Source organism: Urocitellus parryii, chromosome 15, assembly GCF_045843805.1.
Source record: "Urocitellus parryii isolate mUroPar1 chromosome 15, mUroPar1.hap1, whole genome shotgun sequence".
Taxonomy (NCBI): Eukaryota; Metazoa; Chordata; class Mammalia; order Rodentia; family Sciuridae; genus Urocitellus; species Urocitellus parryii.
In genome coordinates this window covers 27,428,200-27,445,529 of record NC_135545.1, presented here as the reverse complement: position 1 = coordinate 27,445,529, position 17,330 = coordinate 27,428,200, and the positions used below count along the sequence as shown (strand labels likewise).

The window sequence follows — 17,330 nt, the reverse complement described above, 5'->3', positions numbered from 1 at the left end:
GCGGAGCAAGGTCTGGCCTGCCCTGCTGGTCTCCCGCCTGCTGACCTCACCCCTATGACCTGGGGACCCCCAGCCTGGCTCCCCCCCAGGGCCCTCCCCCAGGACCCTCCCCCAGGAAGGGCAGTGAAGACGCTGGCCCCCCTCCAGCCCCTGCCCTGACCCCGATGGGAGTGGCAGCCCCCAGCCAGGAGCCTTCAGTCTTTATGGTCTCCCTGGGCCTCAGCCCGAAGCCACAGGAGGGTCCCGAGCCCTGGCTGTCCTGGTCACAGTGTGCCACCCCTTGGCAACAGAGGCCACCCAGGCCAGGCCCAAGTCTGGGACTCGAGCCAGCGGAGAAAGGGCTCTTTGAGCTGGGGTGGCACACGGGTGGGTGAGCGGCCGGGAGCTGCTGCGGCCATCTGAGTGGAGATGGTCAGGTCTGGCCGTCCTGCTGGGCCCAGGCCTGACCCTTTCTGGCATGAGAGCCAGGGTGCCCCCTGCGTCTTGAGCTGGAGGGCGTTATCTCTGCCCACACAGGGGCCACCTGAAATGCCAGAGCCAGACAGCAGGTGACACGCCTCAACCTCCGCCCCCTCCCTCTGCAGGGGGCTGGGCCCACCCAGGTCCCCGAGTCACAGCCCGTGAGACAGGCCATGGCCAAGGTGTCCACGCAGGCGTGTTCTCCAGAAGGGACCCGCTGCCCGGTGAGGGCTGTGGGGCGCACAGGTGGCAGGGAGCATCCAACCCCCAGAGACACGGTCCCCGCCCTGTTACCTGCTCCCACGCACAGGCTGCCCTCCTCCAGGAATCCAGAACCAGCACGTAGCCCAGCGTCACCAGGCAGGCCCAGGCCAGCAGCGCCAGGGCCCTGAGCCACCTCCGGACGAGGCACTCGATGTACACCAGCACATACAGAGCCACGAACACAGCCAAGGCCAAGGAGGCCGTGCCCAGGACAGCCTGCTGTCTGGAGGGGTCCTGGACAGAGCAAGAGGCGTGTAAATGCTTTGGCTCTCTCCAAAGAGGGCCACCTCCTCCAGGAAGCCCACACAGCCTCACTTCTGTGGTCCTCCATGTCGGGGGTGGCGGTGCCCTGACACCTGGTTCTTCCTACCCCTCAGGCCTGTATTTGAGTTGTCACCTCCACTAGGACTTCCTTTCCCCAGTTACCTCGGGGGCCTAAGCGTCTTCCATTCCCAGGCCCCGTGAGGACCCTCCACCCAACCTCCGGGAAGTGACTGGATCATAACAGGTCGACCCACTGATGCATTAATAAAGGGACGGCATTGTTGGGAGGCGGCAGAGACTGTAGGAACTGGGGTCTGGCTGGAAGATATGGGGGTGTGCCCTGGAAGAGTGCATCCTGTCTCCAGCCCCCTTCTTGGTCCTTCTCTCTGCTTCCCAGCCACTAGGAGGTGACAGCTCCGCTCCACCACACCCTTCTACCATGATGCTCTGCTTCACCCCAGGCCAAGGCAATGGAGCCAGCCAGTCTTGGACTGAAACCATGAGCAACATAAATCTTTCCTCCTCTAAGTTGTTTTTCTCAGGTATTTTGTCATAGCCATGGAAACCTGACTAACACACTTGGAAAGTGCCTGGAAGAAGGGAAACGGAGCCTGACTTAGTGCACAGTGGTTTCTGGGTGAGGAAAGCAGGCATCCTGCACAGGAAAGGTGCTGGAGCAAAGGCAGAGGGTAACAGGGCGGGCCTGGGAAGAAAGTTGCATAGCTGGCACTGTGCCAAGAGGTCCCCGCACAGATCCTAAGCTCCACGAGGGCAGAGGCCTACTGCCATACAGTCAGCCCTCAAAAACTAGCTGTCTGGGGGCCGGGGATGTGGCTCAAGCGGTAGCGCGCTCTCCTGGCATGCATGCGGCCCGGGTTCGATCCTCAGCACCACGTACAAACAAAGATGTCGTGTCTGCCAAAAACTAAAAAATAAATATTAAAATTCTCTCTCTCTCTCTCTCTCTCTCTCTCTCTCTCTCTCTCTCTCTCTCTTTAAAACAAAAAAAAGCTAGCTGTCTGGGGAGTGACAGGAAACAAGTGCCCTGCAGTCAGAGACACAGAGGGCCAGGCTGAGAAGGCCTGAAGGGTTCCAGCCACCTTGCACAGATCGACACCCTGTAGTCTCTGATGCTTTCTTCTAGAACTTTCTAATTAAATCTCTATTCATTAAAAAGAAAACGAAAGCTGCTCCTGAGTCACCCGAGCCACGTTGCAGGGGCTCCCCGGCGGCACACAGCTCATGGCTGCAGCAAGGCCAGCACCCGGCTCAGAGAGGACGTCGGTGCCGTCTGCCCAGGGAGCCGCCCGGGGAGCTGCGCTGCGGAGGATCCTGAGCCAGGCGCACTCTGGGTTGGTTCCCAGCGACTCAGACCAGTTCAAGGCCAGCCTGGACAATGCAGCAAGACTCTATCTCAGAGTGAAAATCAGAAGGGCTGGGGAGGCAGCCCAGAGATAGACTGCTCCTGGGGTCCGCCCCGAGTACCAAAGAACAAAAAGGAGGAGGCAGAGAACAGTGAGACCAGAGCCCGGCCAGGGATGACGGGAGCCGCCTGCTGTGCCTGGGCACGTGGGTCAGTGGCCGTCCCTGACCAGGTCCCCAGCAGAACCCAGGTTCATGGTGGAGAAAAGCGAGGGTCGTCTTTTGGCCCCGTTAATGTGGGATCTAAAACCAGCTCAGACTTCCAGATGCGATCCAGCTCAGCCCGTCTCCCAGCAGCCTGACCGCCATGGTCAGCACTTCACAGAGCAGGACCGAGGCTTCGAGAAGATGACGACCAGCCCCAGGCCTCACGAGCCGCGTCCCAGCTCAGATCTGAAGCCCAGAGACCGGACCACCCCCGGACTCACCCCGTGGCTGAAAGTGATGGCCACCAGCGCCACGCAGGCGGCCCCGGCCACGGCAAGCAGCATGAGCAGCAGCGGCCCGTGCTGGCTGGTGAGGCGGTACTTCTCGTAGAGCGCGGCCTGGTCGGGGCCCTCCTCACCCTCGTTGAGGAAGTAGCGCCCCTTGGCCGGCATCGTCCTCCTCTGGAGCCGTGGTCCTGCCGCCCACTCGGGAGCCCCCGCAGCCTGGGGGCATCTGCCGCGGCCTCCTCACAGGTCTAGGCCCAGGGCCTCTCCCCAGCTGGCAATCCGGGCTGGCCAGAGGTCCCCTGAGCCTGCAGCTCCATGGGTGACACAGGCGTGAGATGCTCCAGCCTCCTCCCTGGTGTCCAGGACGGGCTGAAGGCACACCCCGCGTCCTCAGCTCTGCAGAGACAAAGCAGACCCGGGGTTTGATGCGGGCTGGGATCAGGGCCTTTCTAGGACAGCACTGTCCCGTGCAGTAGCCGCTGGCCTCGTGTGGCTATTTGAAAGTGAATTTAAAGTAATTAAAAATAAAACTAAATATTGCAGTTGCATAAGCCACTTTTCAAAGGTCCCACAGCCAAGCCACACGCGGCTGGCAGCCACTGCAGCGGGTGGCATGGACACAGCCCTCCTACCACGGAGGGGACCGGGCAGGCAGCCAGCATGCTGCTGCTCCTGAGGTCTGCTACTGTCCCCATGTCGGACTGTGACCCACCTCGATGAATTCTGCACATGGGGTCAGGTGCAAATCTTGGTCACTGAATTTCGGCAGAGCTAACTCTGACATAAATCAGGAGCACAGGCCGGGGGCTGTGTCCAGGCTCTGTGCTGTCCCCTGGGTCCTTGTGCAAGCCCCACACTCCCTGGGATCCTGGGGCCTTTTAGTGAGTCTAGGGTCTCTAGGTCCAGGGGGTTCCAACTGTGATCCTGGCCGCCCTGGGATTTGGGGACTGCCTAGGGCCCAGAGGGGACTGGGAGGCTGAGGGCCCAGGCTCAGAGCCCCACGCTTGCTTCAACCAGGGAATCCCCCTGCATCTGAGAGACATTAGCTTTCGCAGGAAGTCTGGAGTCTGCTTTTCTTAAAACGACCCACTGATAAATTTAAATGGTTTGCAAGCCCCAGTCAAAGGAAGCAGAGTAGAACCAGCACCGTCCGCTCATCAGAGCATCCATTCATTCCCAAAGGGCTTTAATGGCACCTCTGTCTCGATGGGCCGTACGTGGCTGGTTGACTCTCTGCAGGACTCCCAGGGTCCAAAGGGAGAACGTCAACCCCCACATGCACCTCTAAACGTAATCAGTCTTTAGTCCACGGGAGGCGTCTCCTGAGCTTTCACCAGACACCCGGCCATTCATGCTCTGGGGCTCGCAGAACGAGATGCGGCCCCTCCGAATCCAAACAGCTCTTGGCAGTAACCACGGCAGCAGCCCTGTCACACCAGGCCTCTGCCCACACGCGCATCTTTGTAACCTGCGGAGGCCAGCCGAGCTGAGCCCAGAGAGGCACGGTGGCTGGTTCAGGATCACACAGTGGGCGCTGGTTGGGGGAGGGGCTGTGAGTCAGACCCAGGTCCACCAGCTCCCCATCACAGATCCTCGGCCCAAGCTTCCCCACAAACATCCCAGGGGACCAGACCAGATGCCACAAAACATGAACAGCAGCACTGACCACCGTACTGGGGTCGCCAGGGGGCTGGGGCCCTCGACGGCTGCCCCATCCTCCAGACAGTTCCCAGACAGAGCCGCGGCCGAGGGTGCGTGCACACAGGCGTGAGGGTGCACACACGCACATCCCCGCCCACACGCTCATCCCCTCACCCTGGGTCACCTCGTGTCCAGACGCTGACCTGCCCTTCCAGGCCCACGGAGCCGGGCACAGAGACAGGAGCTGCTGCAGGCAGGGTCCCCGGGCCGTGGGAAGCCAGGCCGGCCAGCCCTCCTCTGGGGCTCTAACGAGGCCACTTCCTGGGCAACGGTGGGTGGGAAAGGAGGTGGACAATGGGCAGCCCTGGGCACAGGATCAGCCCATCCAGGGACCTCATCCAGCTCCCCCACCAGCCGGGCAGTGCGCTGGGGGCTGGGAGGAGCACGGCAGGGGGCCACCCCAGGGCGTCTCCACAGCCACCTCCTCTCGGCCCCGCCAGGGAGGGTCTCCAGCCCCTGTGCCTCGGCAGCTCTCCTACCAGCCGCCCACTTACCGGCAACGGGGAGGCCCCTTGTCCCATCTGCCACCAGCGCCCCGCAGCCTGGGCCTGCGCACTCCTGACGGGCAGCTCCCCGCTCCGGGCACTTCTTCTGGCCCAACCTGAGGCGGAGCCAAGCCCTGACTCCCTGCTGCTCCCCACCCCTACCCCACGGTCCTGTCCAAACTCCAAAGCCACCTGCTGAGCTGGGGCCCCTTCACTTGGAGGCACTATGGTCCCAGAGACCCCTACTGCCACCATACCTCCTGACCACCTATTGGCAGAGTGGCCCCACCTGATGGAGGAGGGGACGGCGTGATGGCGATTCTTGCTCCGGCCGGGCAGCCCCTGGACCCCTGCTTCCAGCATCACCTGATGAGGTGTGGCTCATCGGCACAGGCCCACCCCAGCCCCAGTCACCGAGGACATTCCAGTGAGAATCCTCTTGGGGACATTTGCTACCCCAGGGAGGAAGCTGCTAGCAGGTCTCCAAGCCCCTACAAGGAGAAAGTCCCCTTGGAAATGACACCAAACGGAGAACTGGGGATCCAGCGGCCTGACCCCCCAGGGCCTGAAACTCAAGCCCCCGAGGGCCCCTCAAACACTGGATCCCTTTCAGCTTGAGCCAGTGTTTCTGTCACTGCAACTAAGCCCCAGGCCTCACATCCGGCTCCCTGACCCGGTCTACTCGGTCCCAGAAGCACTGTGGCCCTTCCGTGTGTCCAGAACCAAGGGACCCACTTAGCACACAGTGAGAGTGACCTGCAGATGCAGCCCACTCTGGCTTAGTCCTGCTCTGCAAGGGAGCTGGGCCACCACAGCCCCAGCTCAGGCCTTGCCACCATGCCCCAGGCCACCACAGCCCCAGCTCAGGCCTTGTCACCATGCCCCAGGCCACCACAGCCCCAGCTCAGGCCTTGTCACCATGCCCCAGGCTCCGCAGCCCCAGCTCAGGCCTTGTCACCATGCCCCAGGCTCCTCAGTCCAGGCTCAGCCAGGCTACAGAAGACCTGAGGCAGCAGACCAGCAGGAGACCCGGGGCTGCGGGAGGCTGGGGCAGGCAGGCGCTCTCTGGTCCTCGCCAGGGGCCTCCAGAGAGGCTTTCCCGGGGGGGGGGGGGGGGGGGGGAGAACTTAGGGAGCCCAGAGGGAGCCTTAGGCCTAAAGGGACATTGCCAGGCGACCTTGGTGGCCCTCAGCCCCCTGCAGCCCAGGTCCTGAGCAGCGTCTTCCTGTTAGACACTGACACCTCTTTCCACCCTCAACCTGCACACGGCCCCGCAGGCATGACGCCTGCTCCCATTTCACAGACAGGAACCGAGGTAGGTTCAGTTGCTGCCCATGTTCACACAGACGGTAAAAGGGGTAGGACTTGCACACCGGCCACCCAAGGTCCACCCCTTGTCCTGCCGGTCCCCCTCTGGGGCTGATAGCCACAAAGCCCTAACATCTGAAGAGGCCAGATCCTTCCTTGCCCTGGCCCCAAGAGGCCCAGGAGAGAACTGTGGCCAAGGGGCGTTGGGGGAGCTAAGCAGACACAGACCATCCCTTCTGCCCTGCAGGAGCGAGGTGGGCAGTGAGATCCCGGAAGGCCCCCTCCTCCAGGAAGCCCCGAGTACCCCTCGCTCCTCCCTCACCTGCAGGGGGGACCCGGTCTCCGTCACATGCCGACTGACGGCCAGTTTTCCCAGCTGGGAGAAGGACTGGGAACAGGAGGCTGGGGCACCCTAGGCTGGGTCCCCAGGTGTCACGAGCCCCTGCTGCAGAGGACCTGGCTGATCTGGCAGCTCCCCCAGCCCACCGCGGGGGTGCTGTGCTCCTGTCCACCCCCGGCTGTCCCAGATGCAGACTCTCTCACTTCCTCACCCCAGCGCCCCCGCAGGAGCCCACTGCTTCCTCTGGCCGTGCTCAGTAGGCCCCCGGGCTGCGCAGGGCCTGGGGCCAGGGCGGCCTCAGGAAAGGGAAGTGGGGCCTGGAGGCGTGAGGGCAGGCGGCCTGCAGGGGAGGCCCTCGGCCCACATCCCGCCAGCCATCCCACCAGTGACCCACCCACACAGTCTGGCCCCCAGGCTGGCTGGGCCCTTAGCCCCCTGGGGACGGAGTCACCTGCCTCAGAGACCTTGAACTCTGTGAAGCTGCTCTGCCCAGCACCAGGCCCAGCAAGGGGCGACCTCGACAGGACCAGGACGGAGGGATTCCTCGCTCCCTGTCCCCAGAACCTGGCCTCAGGCCTCTGCACCTCTGCTCCCCCTGCCCTTCCTCCACACCCCCGCAGCTGCCCCCAGCAGGGGATGCACACCCCTGTCCCTTGGTGGGGGTGAGCCAGCAGAGTCAGGGCCAGGAGGCGGAGGGCGGGAAGGAGCGGCGTGGGCCAGCCGGGCGCGGGGAGGGCGGGCGCCGGGCAGAGGAACGGGAGCCCCTGCATCCACCTCTCCAGGGAGGCCAGCACCCAAGGGAGGAGCCCAGATCCCGGCCTGGCTCTGCCGCCGCTGACCTGGGCCCTCTCCCCTCGGTACTGATGACCCAGTAGTCTGCACGTGTCCGGCCGAGGCTGCAAGGACAAAACTGTGAGTGACCCGGGCCAGCACTGCTGTCCCCCAGACCCTGCAGGACCCCCAGGGGACTCGGCCTCAGCCCCCAGGCTCTGGACCTGAGGACCGTCACCCACCTGCTCTGTGATCCCGAGCCAGCCCCTGGCCCGACCTGGGCTCCGTCCACCTTCTGGCTCAGGGGCACTTGGGTCAGACTGGGCTGGGGGAGGCCAACTGGCTCCGTGGAGAACCAGGTACTGGACAGGAGTGGACGGAAGGAGAAGGAAGGAGAAGGACCAATCCTACAGGTAGAGGGGCGGGGAGCTGTTCTTTACAGCTGACATGCTCCCTCTGCGTCCTTCCCTGGGCTCAGCAGGACCTGAAGTCCTCTCTCCTTTAACATGAAACACAGGAGTCCAGCTCGGCCAGCTCGGCCAGTTCCCGTGAACAAAGCCTGCTCCGGCAGCGGTCGGCCATCCATTCTCCCCTCTTCATTTTCCTTCAGCAGATGTGCATGAGCACCTACTATGTGCCAGGCACCAGACCAGGGACCCGCAGGCAGCCACCTAGCTGTGCAGGCACCAGCTCCCGAAGGCAGAGACCTGGCCCCTGCCGCCACCCCCTCAGCCAGGACTCCGCACACTGTGGGTGGCGGGTGCCCATGGAGCAGGCTCCCTGCTGCAAGGAGCAGCTGCATTTACCCCACCCTCAGCCAGCTCCACCATTGAGGGTTCCCTTCTGTAGACTGGGAACACCTTCTCAGCCAGTGAGCAGATTCCTGACCCCTCTTCCCTTGATAAGGAAGAACAGAAGGGCAAGTGTCAAGGGCCTCTCAGGAGCTCACGGTGCCAGGCCTGCCCAGGACACAGCCAGGAGGCATGACGGGGGCCGGAATGTGGGGGAAGACAGGCACCAGGGACCTGGAGGGCAGGAAGGACGCGCATTTGAGTCTCAACTCCTACTGAAGCAGCCTGTTGGAAGGTGACAGTCCAGGAGTCAGACAGACAGCGGAGTAACCTCAACAGGAGGAATTCCAAAGAGACCTCGAGAAGACTCCTATAATGCTGTTGTGTGTCACCTGTGTCTAACCTGATACAAAACCGAAAATCTCTGGAGAAAAGACGGATAAATCCTGTTGTTTAAGTAAACAATTAACTACATGATTAAAAAAAAAACCAACAAAAGCATAATCAAGACAGGTGACAGATAAGGGAAGCAAATGAAGCTAATCTCCCTCATATGTAAAGAGCTCCTGCAATTAAATAAAGATCATCACCCAGTAGGAAAACATATGATCAGGAAGCTCACAGAAAAGGCGATTAAAATGGCTTTTAAACATTTGGAAAAGACATGACTTTCTCCCATAATAATAAACACAAAACTACCATGAAAAACCTTCAATTGGCAAAGATGACTGCATTTCTTAAATGGGGTTTTTGTTTTTGTTTTCTTTTTCTGGTACTGGGGATGGAACTCAAGGACATTCAACCACTGAGCCACACCCTGAGCCCTATCTTGTATTTTATTTGGAGACAGAGTCTCACTGAGTTGCTTAGGGCCTCGCCATTGCTGAGACTGGCTTTGAACTTGTGATCCTCCTGCCACAGCCTCCCAAGCCGCTGGGATTACAGGCAGGCATCACCATGCCCAGCCATAAACGTGTGTTTGAAACAGGTACTTACACCCCCTCCAGGGCCAGACTGAGTCAGCACGAGCCCTGGGAAGGCAGGTTGGGGTTCCTAACAAAGGCACCACTGTATACACATGCCTTTTGACATAGCCAATCTACTTCAAGTCATTCACCTACAGACACTCTCACCTGTGTGAATGACAGACGTGCCAGGTGACTCACGATGGCATTCTGCATAATAGTGAATGGCTGAAACCAGGTGTCTACCTGTCAGGAACAGGCGACATGAACCATACTCTACATTCCTGCAGTGGAATACTGTGCAGCTTGAGATCCTGTGGAAACCTCTCCTAGTCAAACCACGGAGCGGAACAGAGGAAGGAACAGAGGAAGGAACACAGAAAACCAAAACTTGCTTTGGCAGAGAGGCCAGATGGCACTTCTCATTTTCAGTTTCCATTCCTATTGTTGTGTTGCTTGTGCAAGTGTAAAAAAAAAAAAAAAAATTCTTAATATCTCTTTTTTAAAAAAGAATCCCAGGTCTATCCTTTCTGAGCTGCGTGACCCTGTGCCTCAGTTTCCACTTTTGAAATAAGGGGGAGAGAATACCAGTCTGAGCACACGGGGCCCTGAGAGGACTCCGTGGGGTCCTGCAGGAGGGTGCTGGGCCTGCCTCTGTCACAGAAGGCCACGTCTGGGTGGCCCCTGTTGTCCAGGTGGCAGGTGAGTGGCCCAGAGCAGCCCTTCCCCCCTGTCACCCGCAGCCCGCCTGAGCCTGTGGCACTGCAGGGCTGGGACAGGCCCAGCTCCCCTCTGCCCCGGGGGACCTCTGGTTGGAGAGAGCAGGGGTCACCATCTGGGGATGGCTCTTGGTGCCATGAGTGGCCCCACCGGCTGGTGACACTGGCTGGGCCAGGGAGCAGTCCTGAAGCCCACCCAGGGAGGGGGGAGGTGAGGATCCTGGCCCCAGCCAGGGGAGCTCCCCGCTGGCATCCCAGGGGACACAGAGCCTTCCCCAAGCTCCAGGCCACCGGCAAGACAGGAGCCACCACACGGGCCCTCGAGGCGCGCCCTGCAGGGGGAGAAACTGGACAGCAGCACCCCCGCCTGGCCCCTCTCCACCTTCCCCAGTGGGCGGTGGGCGGGGCCAGGCCTCCTCTCCCCCCAACTCCCCGGATCCTAACCCGGACCCTCAACCGCTGGTCCAGACCTGCCAGCTACAGTTCCCTCCTGCTGGGACAGGAGCTCAGGCCTGCCCTGCTCCCAGTCCAGGCTCGGGGCCTCTCACTCTCCACCTGTGTCCTGTGCCACCCTCTGCCCCACAGCAGGGAAAGTGACGCCACTGAGCACACACCCCCACGCAGTCCCCAATCACAGGAAGTGCTGCTCGCACTCCTTCCTCTGTCCCATTTCAAGGTCCCCGTGCAGCCAGCGCAGGGGTGCGCACCTGGGATCCCAGGGACGCCGAGGCAGCAGGGTCACAAGTTTGAGGCCAGCCTTGCTCAGCAACTGAGGGAGACCCTGTCTCAAAATTAAAAAGTAATCAAGGGTAGAGGATGTGGCCCTTGGCACAGTGCCCTGGGGTTGACCCCCCAGCACTGGGGGGTGGGGGAACCCCCTGCACATATTAGCAAATCGAAGGCTCTGACAAGTCCTGCAGGAAACCCCCTGAATCAGTCATAGCGACGCCCTGTTGGCGGGACTCATTTCTGGCCATGAATATCTAGTGGACTTCCTTCAGGGACAGGCTCACTTGGAGCTCCCGTGGTGACTTGGCCACTATCCTCTCCCTTCCTGACAGGCTGGGGAGCTCCCTCAGGCTGGGGCCCCATTATCCCACCTCCACCTGACCCTGCGTTGTGCCAGAAGGCTGTGTGGTGGGGAGGGGGACAGGCCCAGGCCCCTACTTGTGGGCCAGGGGACCAGTCCTGACCGTGGCCTCCCTGGGTGAGGGCCAGGGGGCACTGGAGAAGAGGGCCTGGGAAGCACACCAGGGCTCTCCAGTGCCAGTGGGCTGGGCCTCCCTCCCAGGCCTCCCTCCCAGGCCTCCCTCCCAGGCCTCCCTCCCAGGCCTCCCCCTCAGGCCTCTCAGGCAGTCTTCAGGTGGGAAGTGACCTGCCCCTGGGGACAGCCAGCTGGAAAAGGACTCTAAATGCCAACCAGTTAAACGCTCCTGTCTACATTTCCTGACTGGCCGGGCCACGCAGGGAGATGGCCACCTGCCTCAGTTTCCCCGTGGGCCCCATGCAGGTCGGTGCAGGGGACAGAGCCCGGGGCTGAACACCAGGAGGCCCGAGGTCCTGTCCCCGATCTGCCTCCCCAAGCTGTGTGACCTGGGCAGCTCCTCACCCTGTCCAGCTGGCTCCTTGGGCCCCTCTAAGGCCCTTCCCTCTCAGCAGAGAAGCCAGCCGGTGGGTGGCAGAGGCACCCGCCACCCAGCCCACCCGAGCCCACTGAGACGTCACTGCCTGGCCGGGCTCCCCGTCCCCACAACAGACCTGAAGCCACCACCTGGCCCAGAGCTCCCAGCCCACTTGCCAGGGCTTCCTGCGCCCTCCCTCAAGACAGGGCCATGTGGGGGACAGGGGCTGCCCTGGGAGGCCAGGCTGAGGGCCGGAAGAGCCTTGTGCAGGGGAAGGAGCCCCACCCGGCCTCCCCACCAAACCACAGCCCCGGCTTCCGGAACTGCAGCCACCCGGGGGCTTGGGAGGCCCCACCACAGACGTCCTGGCCCCAGCCCTGCTCCTCCTCCTTCCCTCCAGGCTCTCACCTCCAGGGGGGCCTCCAGGCCGGGCAGGCAGGGCACAGATGGAGCCTCAGGCCACAGCAGCCCGGGTACCCCAACCCAGGTCTCCCCGAGGCGGCCCCCAGGGCTCCCACAGCTGTCCAGAGCCCCAGGAACAACCACCCTGTGCCCGCTCACCCCTGGCCACAGGACTCCAGCGCTTCCCGGGCCTCCTGGGTGGGTGTGTGATCGACTGATTTCGCTTCCCCAAATACGCCCCACCCTTCGGCCTCCTCCTGCCGCCTCCCACCTCCACGGCTGGGAGGACTCCTGCTGCCTGTCACAGCCAGCCCCCTCGGCCACCTCCTCCAGGAAGTCGGCCGGCCCCTCCCCACTCTGGCCTCGGCTGGCGCAGCACCCACACCCAGCTCGGAGCCTCCCACGGCACCAGGTGGACCATCAGACCCGCAGCCACACACACTCAGGGCCAGGCTCCATCCCGGGCCCCCGTCCTGTCTGCCTGAGCTCTGGCAGGTCACTAGCCTCTGAGGACCCGAGCTCTCGCCTGAGTGATGGAGAGGAGCCCTGTCCTCCCGCCGCGCCCTGTTCTGGCAGTGAAATCGCCTCCTGGCTGTAAACCTCCTCATCAATCCAGAAACACCGCACCGGGGAAGGGGCCCACCTGCCACAGGGAGTCTGCCTAGGGCCTCCAGGCCCCGCCCACCAAGGGCTCAAGGGGCCCAGGGGAGCAGCTGAAGCCACAATAAGACAGATAGGGACCCTGTGCCGTTCACGCTGGGGGTGGGAGGCACACCACAGATGAGCTGAGTGAGGAAAGGCAAATGCCCAGGCGGGCAGGGGTGAAGCTGGGGTCTGCAGAGTCTAGTGGGTGGGAACACAGGATCCATCTGGGAGGAGCTGTGTGGCTCTAGACATGTTCATTAACCTCTCTGGTCCTGAGTTTTCTCACCAAAAGAATGCCCGGGTAATGGTTCCTAGCTCTCAAGGGCTTCACAGAGGAGGGTATGCAGCGAGTGCCAACTCACGGCATTATGTCAGCCGGCTCCAGACACAAGGGATTGGCGGCCTGGGAAACAGGCACCACGTCCACATTTCAAGTCCCAGGGGTCTCCCTTCCACTTCCAGGCAGCCCCCCAAGTACCTCTTCTCTTCCCTCAGGGACTGGGCCTGCTCAAGTGCTGGCCCTGGCCCAGGCCCTGCCTGCCACCACCGCACCCCCTCCTCAGGGACAGAGGGGTGGCTCCCGGGAGTCTGGGTGTTTCAAAGGAGGCCACTTCCCATGCCCAGGCCCCTATGAGAGCAGCCTCCGTGACTTCAAAGGCTCCTCCCGCCGAGGGCCGTGGGAGACAGGTGTGGGAGGCGGCAGGGCTGGGCCAACAGCAGGCAGAGCTCCGTCCGGCCCCTGGCCAGCCCCGCCCACACTGTCAGGAGCTTCCCAGGATGCAGGACCAGCCTGCCCACTGCAGAGGTGGACACTGAGGCCCGAAGGAGGGGCAGTGGCTCCGGGGGACGGAGCAGGACAGGAGGAGCCCAGGTGACCAGCCCCAAGTTCACCTCCTCCTGAGCGAGACCCGGGGAACGGGCAGGGGCCCAGGGCCCAGCGCCCCCAGCTCGGCTCCAGCCAGAACTCACCCTGGACCCCCCTTTCCTGTCTGCTCTCCTCCGCAGCCAGTCAGCACCACTGAGGCCCAGGCTGAGCCCCAGAGCCCACCGCAGGGCGAACTGGCCAGACCTGGGGCAGGACAGAACCAGAGGGGGGGCCAGAGAGGCCTGGACCCCGAAAAACAAAAAGATCCCAAGCAGGTCACTGTGGGTCCCTGTGACCATGGGGGCTCTGGGCCCTCGGAGCCAAGCAGTGACACCACCCACAAGAGTCCTACCAGGGACCTCAGCATCCCCAAACCCAGTCCAAAGACTGTGGCCACTCCTCCCCTGAAATCACCACCATCCCATCGCCCAGGGGCGCAGGTGGGCCTCAGGGGAAGCAGGGCTGAGAGCTGAGGACGTCCCTGGGCCCCTTTCCCTCAGGGGGGAGTCCCTTCCCACCATCAGCATGGCAGAGGGGACAGAGGGACAGAGGCACAGGGAAGGAGCGGAGAGGAGGGTCTGCCCAGCACCCGCACCAGTAACGGCCAGGGGCGGCTGCGGGCGTGGGGTGTCACTTGAGCTTCTCCCCGGGCTCAAGCACCCCGAAAGGGGACACATTCCAGGGTACGAGGCCAGGGGACAGCCAGGTGGTCTGAGGAGCAAGTTGAGGAGGGACTGGCCCAGAGTGGATGACAAGGGACAGGGACAGAGCTGAGAGGGAGGTGGGCAGGTCAAGGAGGTGACAGCCGTAGGCAGTGGCAGGTCGGGCCAGATGCCTATGGCTAGCCAGGGTGCTGTGCCACCCTCCTCAGTGGAGCCAGGGCCACTGGACGGAGGAGGCTGGCGGAGCTCCCCACACCCAGGCTCGGGTGCGGCCCCTCTCGGGACGGGAAGCGTCTTTCCTGCCTCTGACGCTCCCTGAACCCACCTGGACGCCCATCAGCCCCGTTTTACAGATCAACTGAGGAACAGAGAGACACAGCGATCGACCCAAGAAACACAGGCTCCCGGGGAGGTCCTGCCCCCCATCCCCACCTCCCAGGTCCCCCAGAGCCTCCCAGGCTCCAGCCAAGGCAGAGGACAGCCCATGACAATGAAAGCTCTTCCACTAGGTGCCAGTTCTTTTTTGCCAGGGCAGTTCATAAACCCCATTCCATCCCTCGGCCCTCGGAGGCCTTGGGGACCACCAGCAGCCCCTTGTCACAGATGCGAGACAAGCTCCGTCACACGCTGCTGGCCGCGGGCAGAGTGGCACTGGAATCAGACCAGGGTGCCATCTGGCTGTCTCGGGAGGTGGGGGCTGGACTGGTGACCTCCACGAGACCCTGGCTCTCCGGCTGGTGGTCACGCACCGCCCCACTCACTGGTCCAGACTGACCCCAGCTCTGGGCCCCGCGGCTCTGTTTAAGCGTGGGGAGGGCTTCCCTCCCGAGCCACGGGAAGGAGGGCCTGGCAGCCCCTGCCCCTCTGCCTGCTCCCCTGGAGGCCCTGGAACGTTCTCAAGCCGGGTTACGGACAGCCCTCTGCCTGGGCCAGAGGAGAGGGCAGGCGGCCACCACCTCAGTGTGAATGGCCCACCTCCTCTCCCTGCGGGAATGTGGGGGAGGAAGGCAGCACAGGGTCAGGCCGCCAGCCCCTCGGGACGACCTGGGCCGTGGTGCGACAGCAGGGACAGACCACCCCAGTGTCCCTGACGCGTGGGACCTGACCTCAGGGCCAGGAAGGCAGTGCCCAGCGGGGGCAGGAGGGCCCTCTCCTGGCCCAGCCACCTGAGAGGCCCTGGAGGGACGCTGGGCCAGCCACAGGGGCCTGTCTTAGAGGAAGCTGATTTCTCACCTGGCCGGGAGACCACCCCGCACCCACCAGGCCCCTGTCCAGCTTTGCCAAAGATGAGGGGTGGTGTCCTGACCCCACTCCAGACCTCGAACAGGGGAGGCTTTCAGAGACCAGCTCACGGGGTGATCCGAGAGAGGACGGGACCCTGGGTCTCTGCGTCCACCTCCGTCATCTGGGGCCGAGGGACTGGTACCCAGCACACGGGCAAGAGGCGGGGAATGGGCCAGACTAATAGCTACAGGTGCCAGAGGGTGGCTCTGCCCCCCACGCGACACCGCAGTGGACCTTGGTCTTCCTTTGGTCCATCACTCCTGCCCCGTCGCCCCTGTCCACACCACCCCTGTTCCCACACAAAACTCCAGAATGCCCAGGTTCTCGGAGACGGGAGGACACACCCCCCAGCAGAGCCAGAGGCTCAGGTGCCCGCGCCTCCTCTCCAGCCCGCGGGCTTGCCATTCAGTGCCCCTTTGGCTTGGTCCAGACAAGAGCGCTTTCACCGTGTCACAGACCCGTGTCCTCTTCACGGCCTTTTCCCCTAACGAGCACCAATGCAAGCCCTGAAGCTCTCAGTGTGCCGTCCACACACGGCAAGACCCCCGCCCCGGCACCGTCCGCCTGCCCACCTCTGTCTGAGAGCTGGGTGACAGCCCTTCCAAGCCCACTATGGCCTCCAGTCCAGGCCCTGGAGCAGGGACCCTCCCCACCTCAGGCTCTTTACTGCCCCCAGGGTTGGCCAGGGGTGAGACGACAGGAGAGGTGGTACCTGCTCCCCCTGTGTCCATACACGTGTGCTTTGATGAGGGCATGGAAAGTTCTGGAAGACGGACCCCTCTTGGTCCTGATGGTCTACCTTAGTTCCCGGGCCCTGGGCTGGGAGGGACAGAGGAGGGCCGTTCCCTTTCCCGAGGCAGCTGCAGCGCCTCTGACTTGGGTGTGTGCCACGCTCGGGGTTTAAAAGCTGTTTCCTTCTCGTATTTGCAGAGTTGGCGATGGAACCCGGTCCCCCAGGGCTAGCCAGCTACACCCCCGCCTCCACTCTCCCAGGGTTTTTTTGTTTTGTTTTATTGAGTCGGATCCTTTGCCAGGTTTTACTTTCTTTGAAAAGAGTGAAATGTGCTCAAAAAACGTGGAATCTCCATCCTGAAAACAAACATCTGGGCACCGAGGTTCCCAGCACCGAGGAGGCCGGGGCCCGAGGCGCAGCACCGTGGTCAGAGCCTGATGGCTCCGGTCCTCTGTCGACCAGGAGCCACCGGCCAGCCCCGGGCAGCCCCCTCCCCCGCCAGCCATCCCAGCCAGGCCCACTGCGCTCAGCTCCTGGCACCCGCCAGGGCACAGGCCTGTCCCGCCCGTCCCCCTGGCCAGACCGCAGGGCAGACGGCACGCGGTCCCCACACCCGCGCCCGGCTTTACCTGGTTCTCCGGGTGCCCCTCGGTGGTCAGGCCAGGCTCTGTGCCTGCAGGGACGTCCTCAGAGGGCTCCCGGGTCACCATGTGGAGGCCCTCCACCGGCTGCTACCTAACGGGAGTGAGTCACAGCGACCCGCCACTTCCTGCTCTGGCGGCGCCCCAGGAAGGCTGCTCTGCGCCCCACTGCGGGGTGTGTGGGCCCCTCTCCCCGCCTGGCCAGCCGGGCCCTCGACGGACGGACGGACGGGAGCGGGGCAGCTGCCAGCCCAGGCCAGGCTCCAGTGACTTCACGGAAATTTGAAGCTCGAAGCTGGAACAATTTTGAAAAAAAAAAAAAATAATAAAACAAAAAACCAAGAGGCTGGAGCTGCAGCCCGGGTAGGCTCCCGCCTGGTGAGCGAGGCCGGTTGATCCCCGCACCACAGGGACCAAAAGGACCAAGATCTCCGTCAGGAGCCCCAGGCCGCCTGCTCTAGGCAGGGCCGACCCTCCTCGGCCCCAGGCAGACAGCTGGGCTGGGGGCCTGCGCCTGGCCGTGCCTCTCACGCCCTCCGCTTCCTGGGCTCAG

The 17,330-nt window shown here is 62.9% G+C and overlaps 1 protein-coding gene across 1 annotated transcript in view; it reads right to left on the bottom strand.

Moving 5' to 3' along the window:
- The window catches only part of Adcy7 (adenylate cyclase 7), a 40,124-nt gene extending 23,275 nt beyond the window's left edge, over positions 1-16,849 (bottom strand). The window contains exons 1-3 of the mRNA XM_026392244.2: positions 16,766-16,849; positions 2,838-3,239; positions 754-957 (exon numbers count right to left, since the gene is read on the bottom strand). Coding sequence (XP_026248029.2) covers positions 754-957; positions 2,838-3,008 — 375 coding nt within the window. The 5' untranslated portion in view covers positions 3,009-3,239; positions 16,766-16,849. The remainder of the gene's footprint in view (positions 1-753; positions 958-2,837; positions 3,240-16,765) is intronic.
- Between the last annotated feature and the right edge of the window lie 481 nt (positions 16,850-17,330).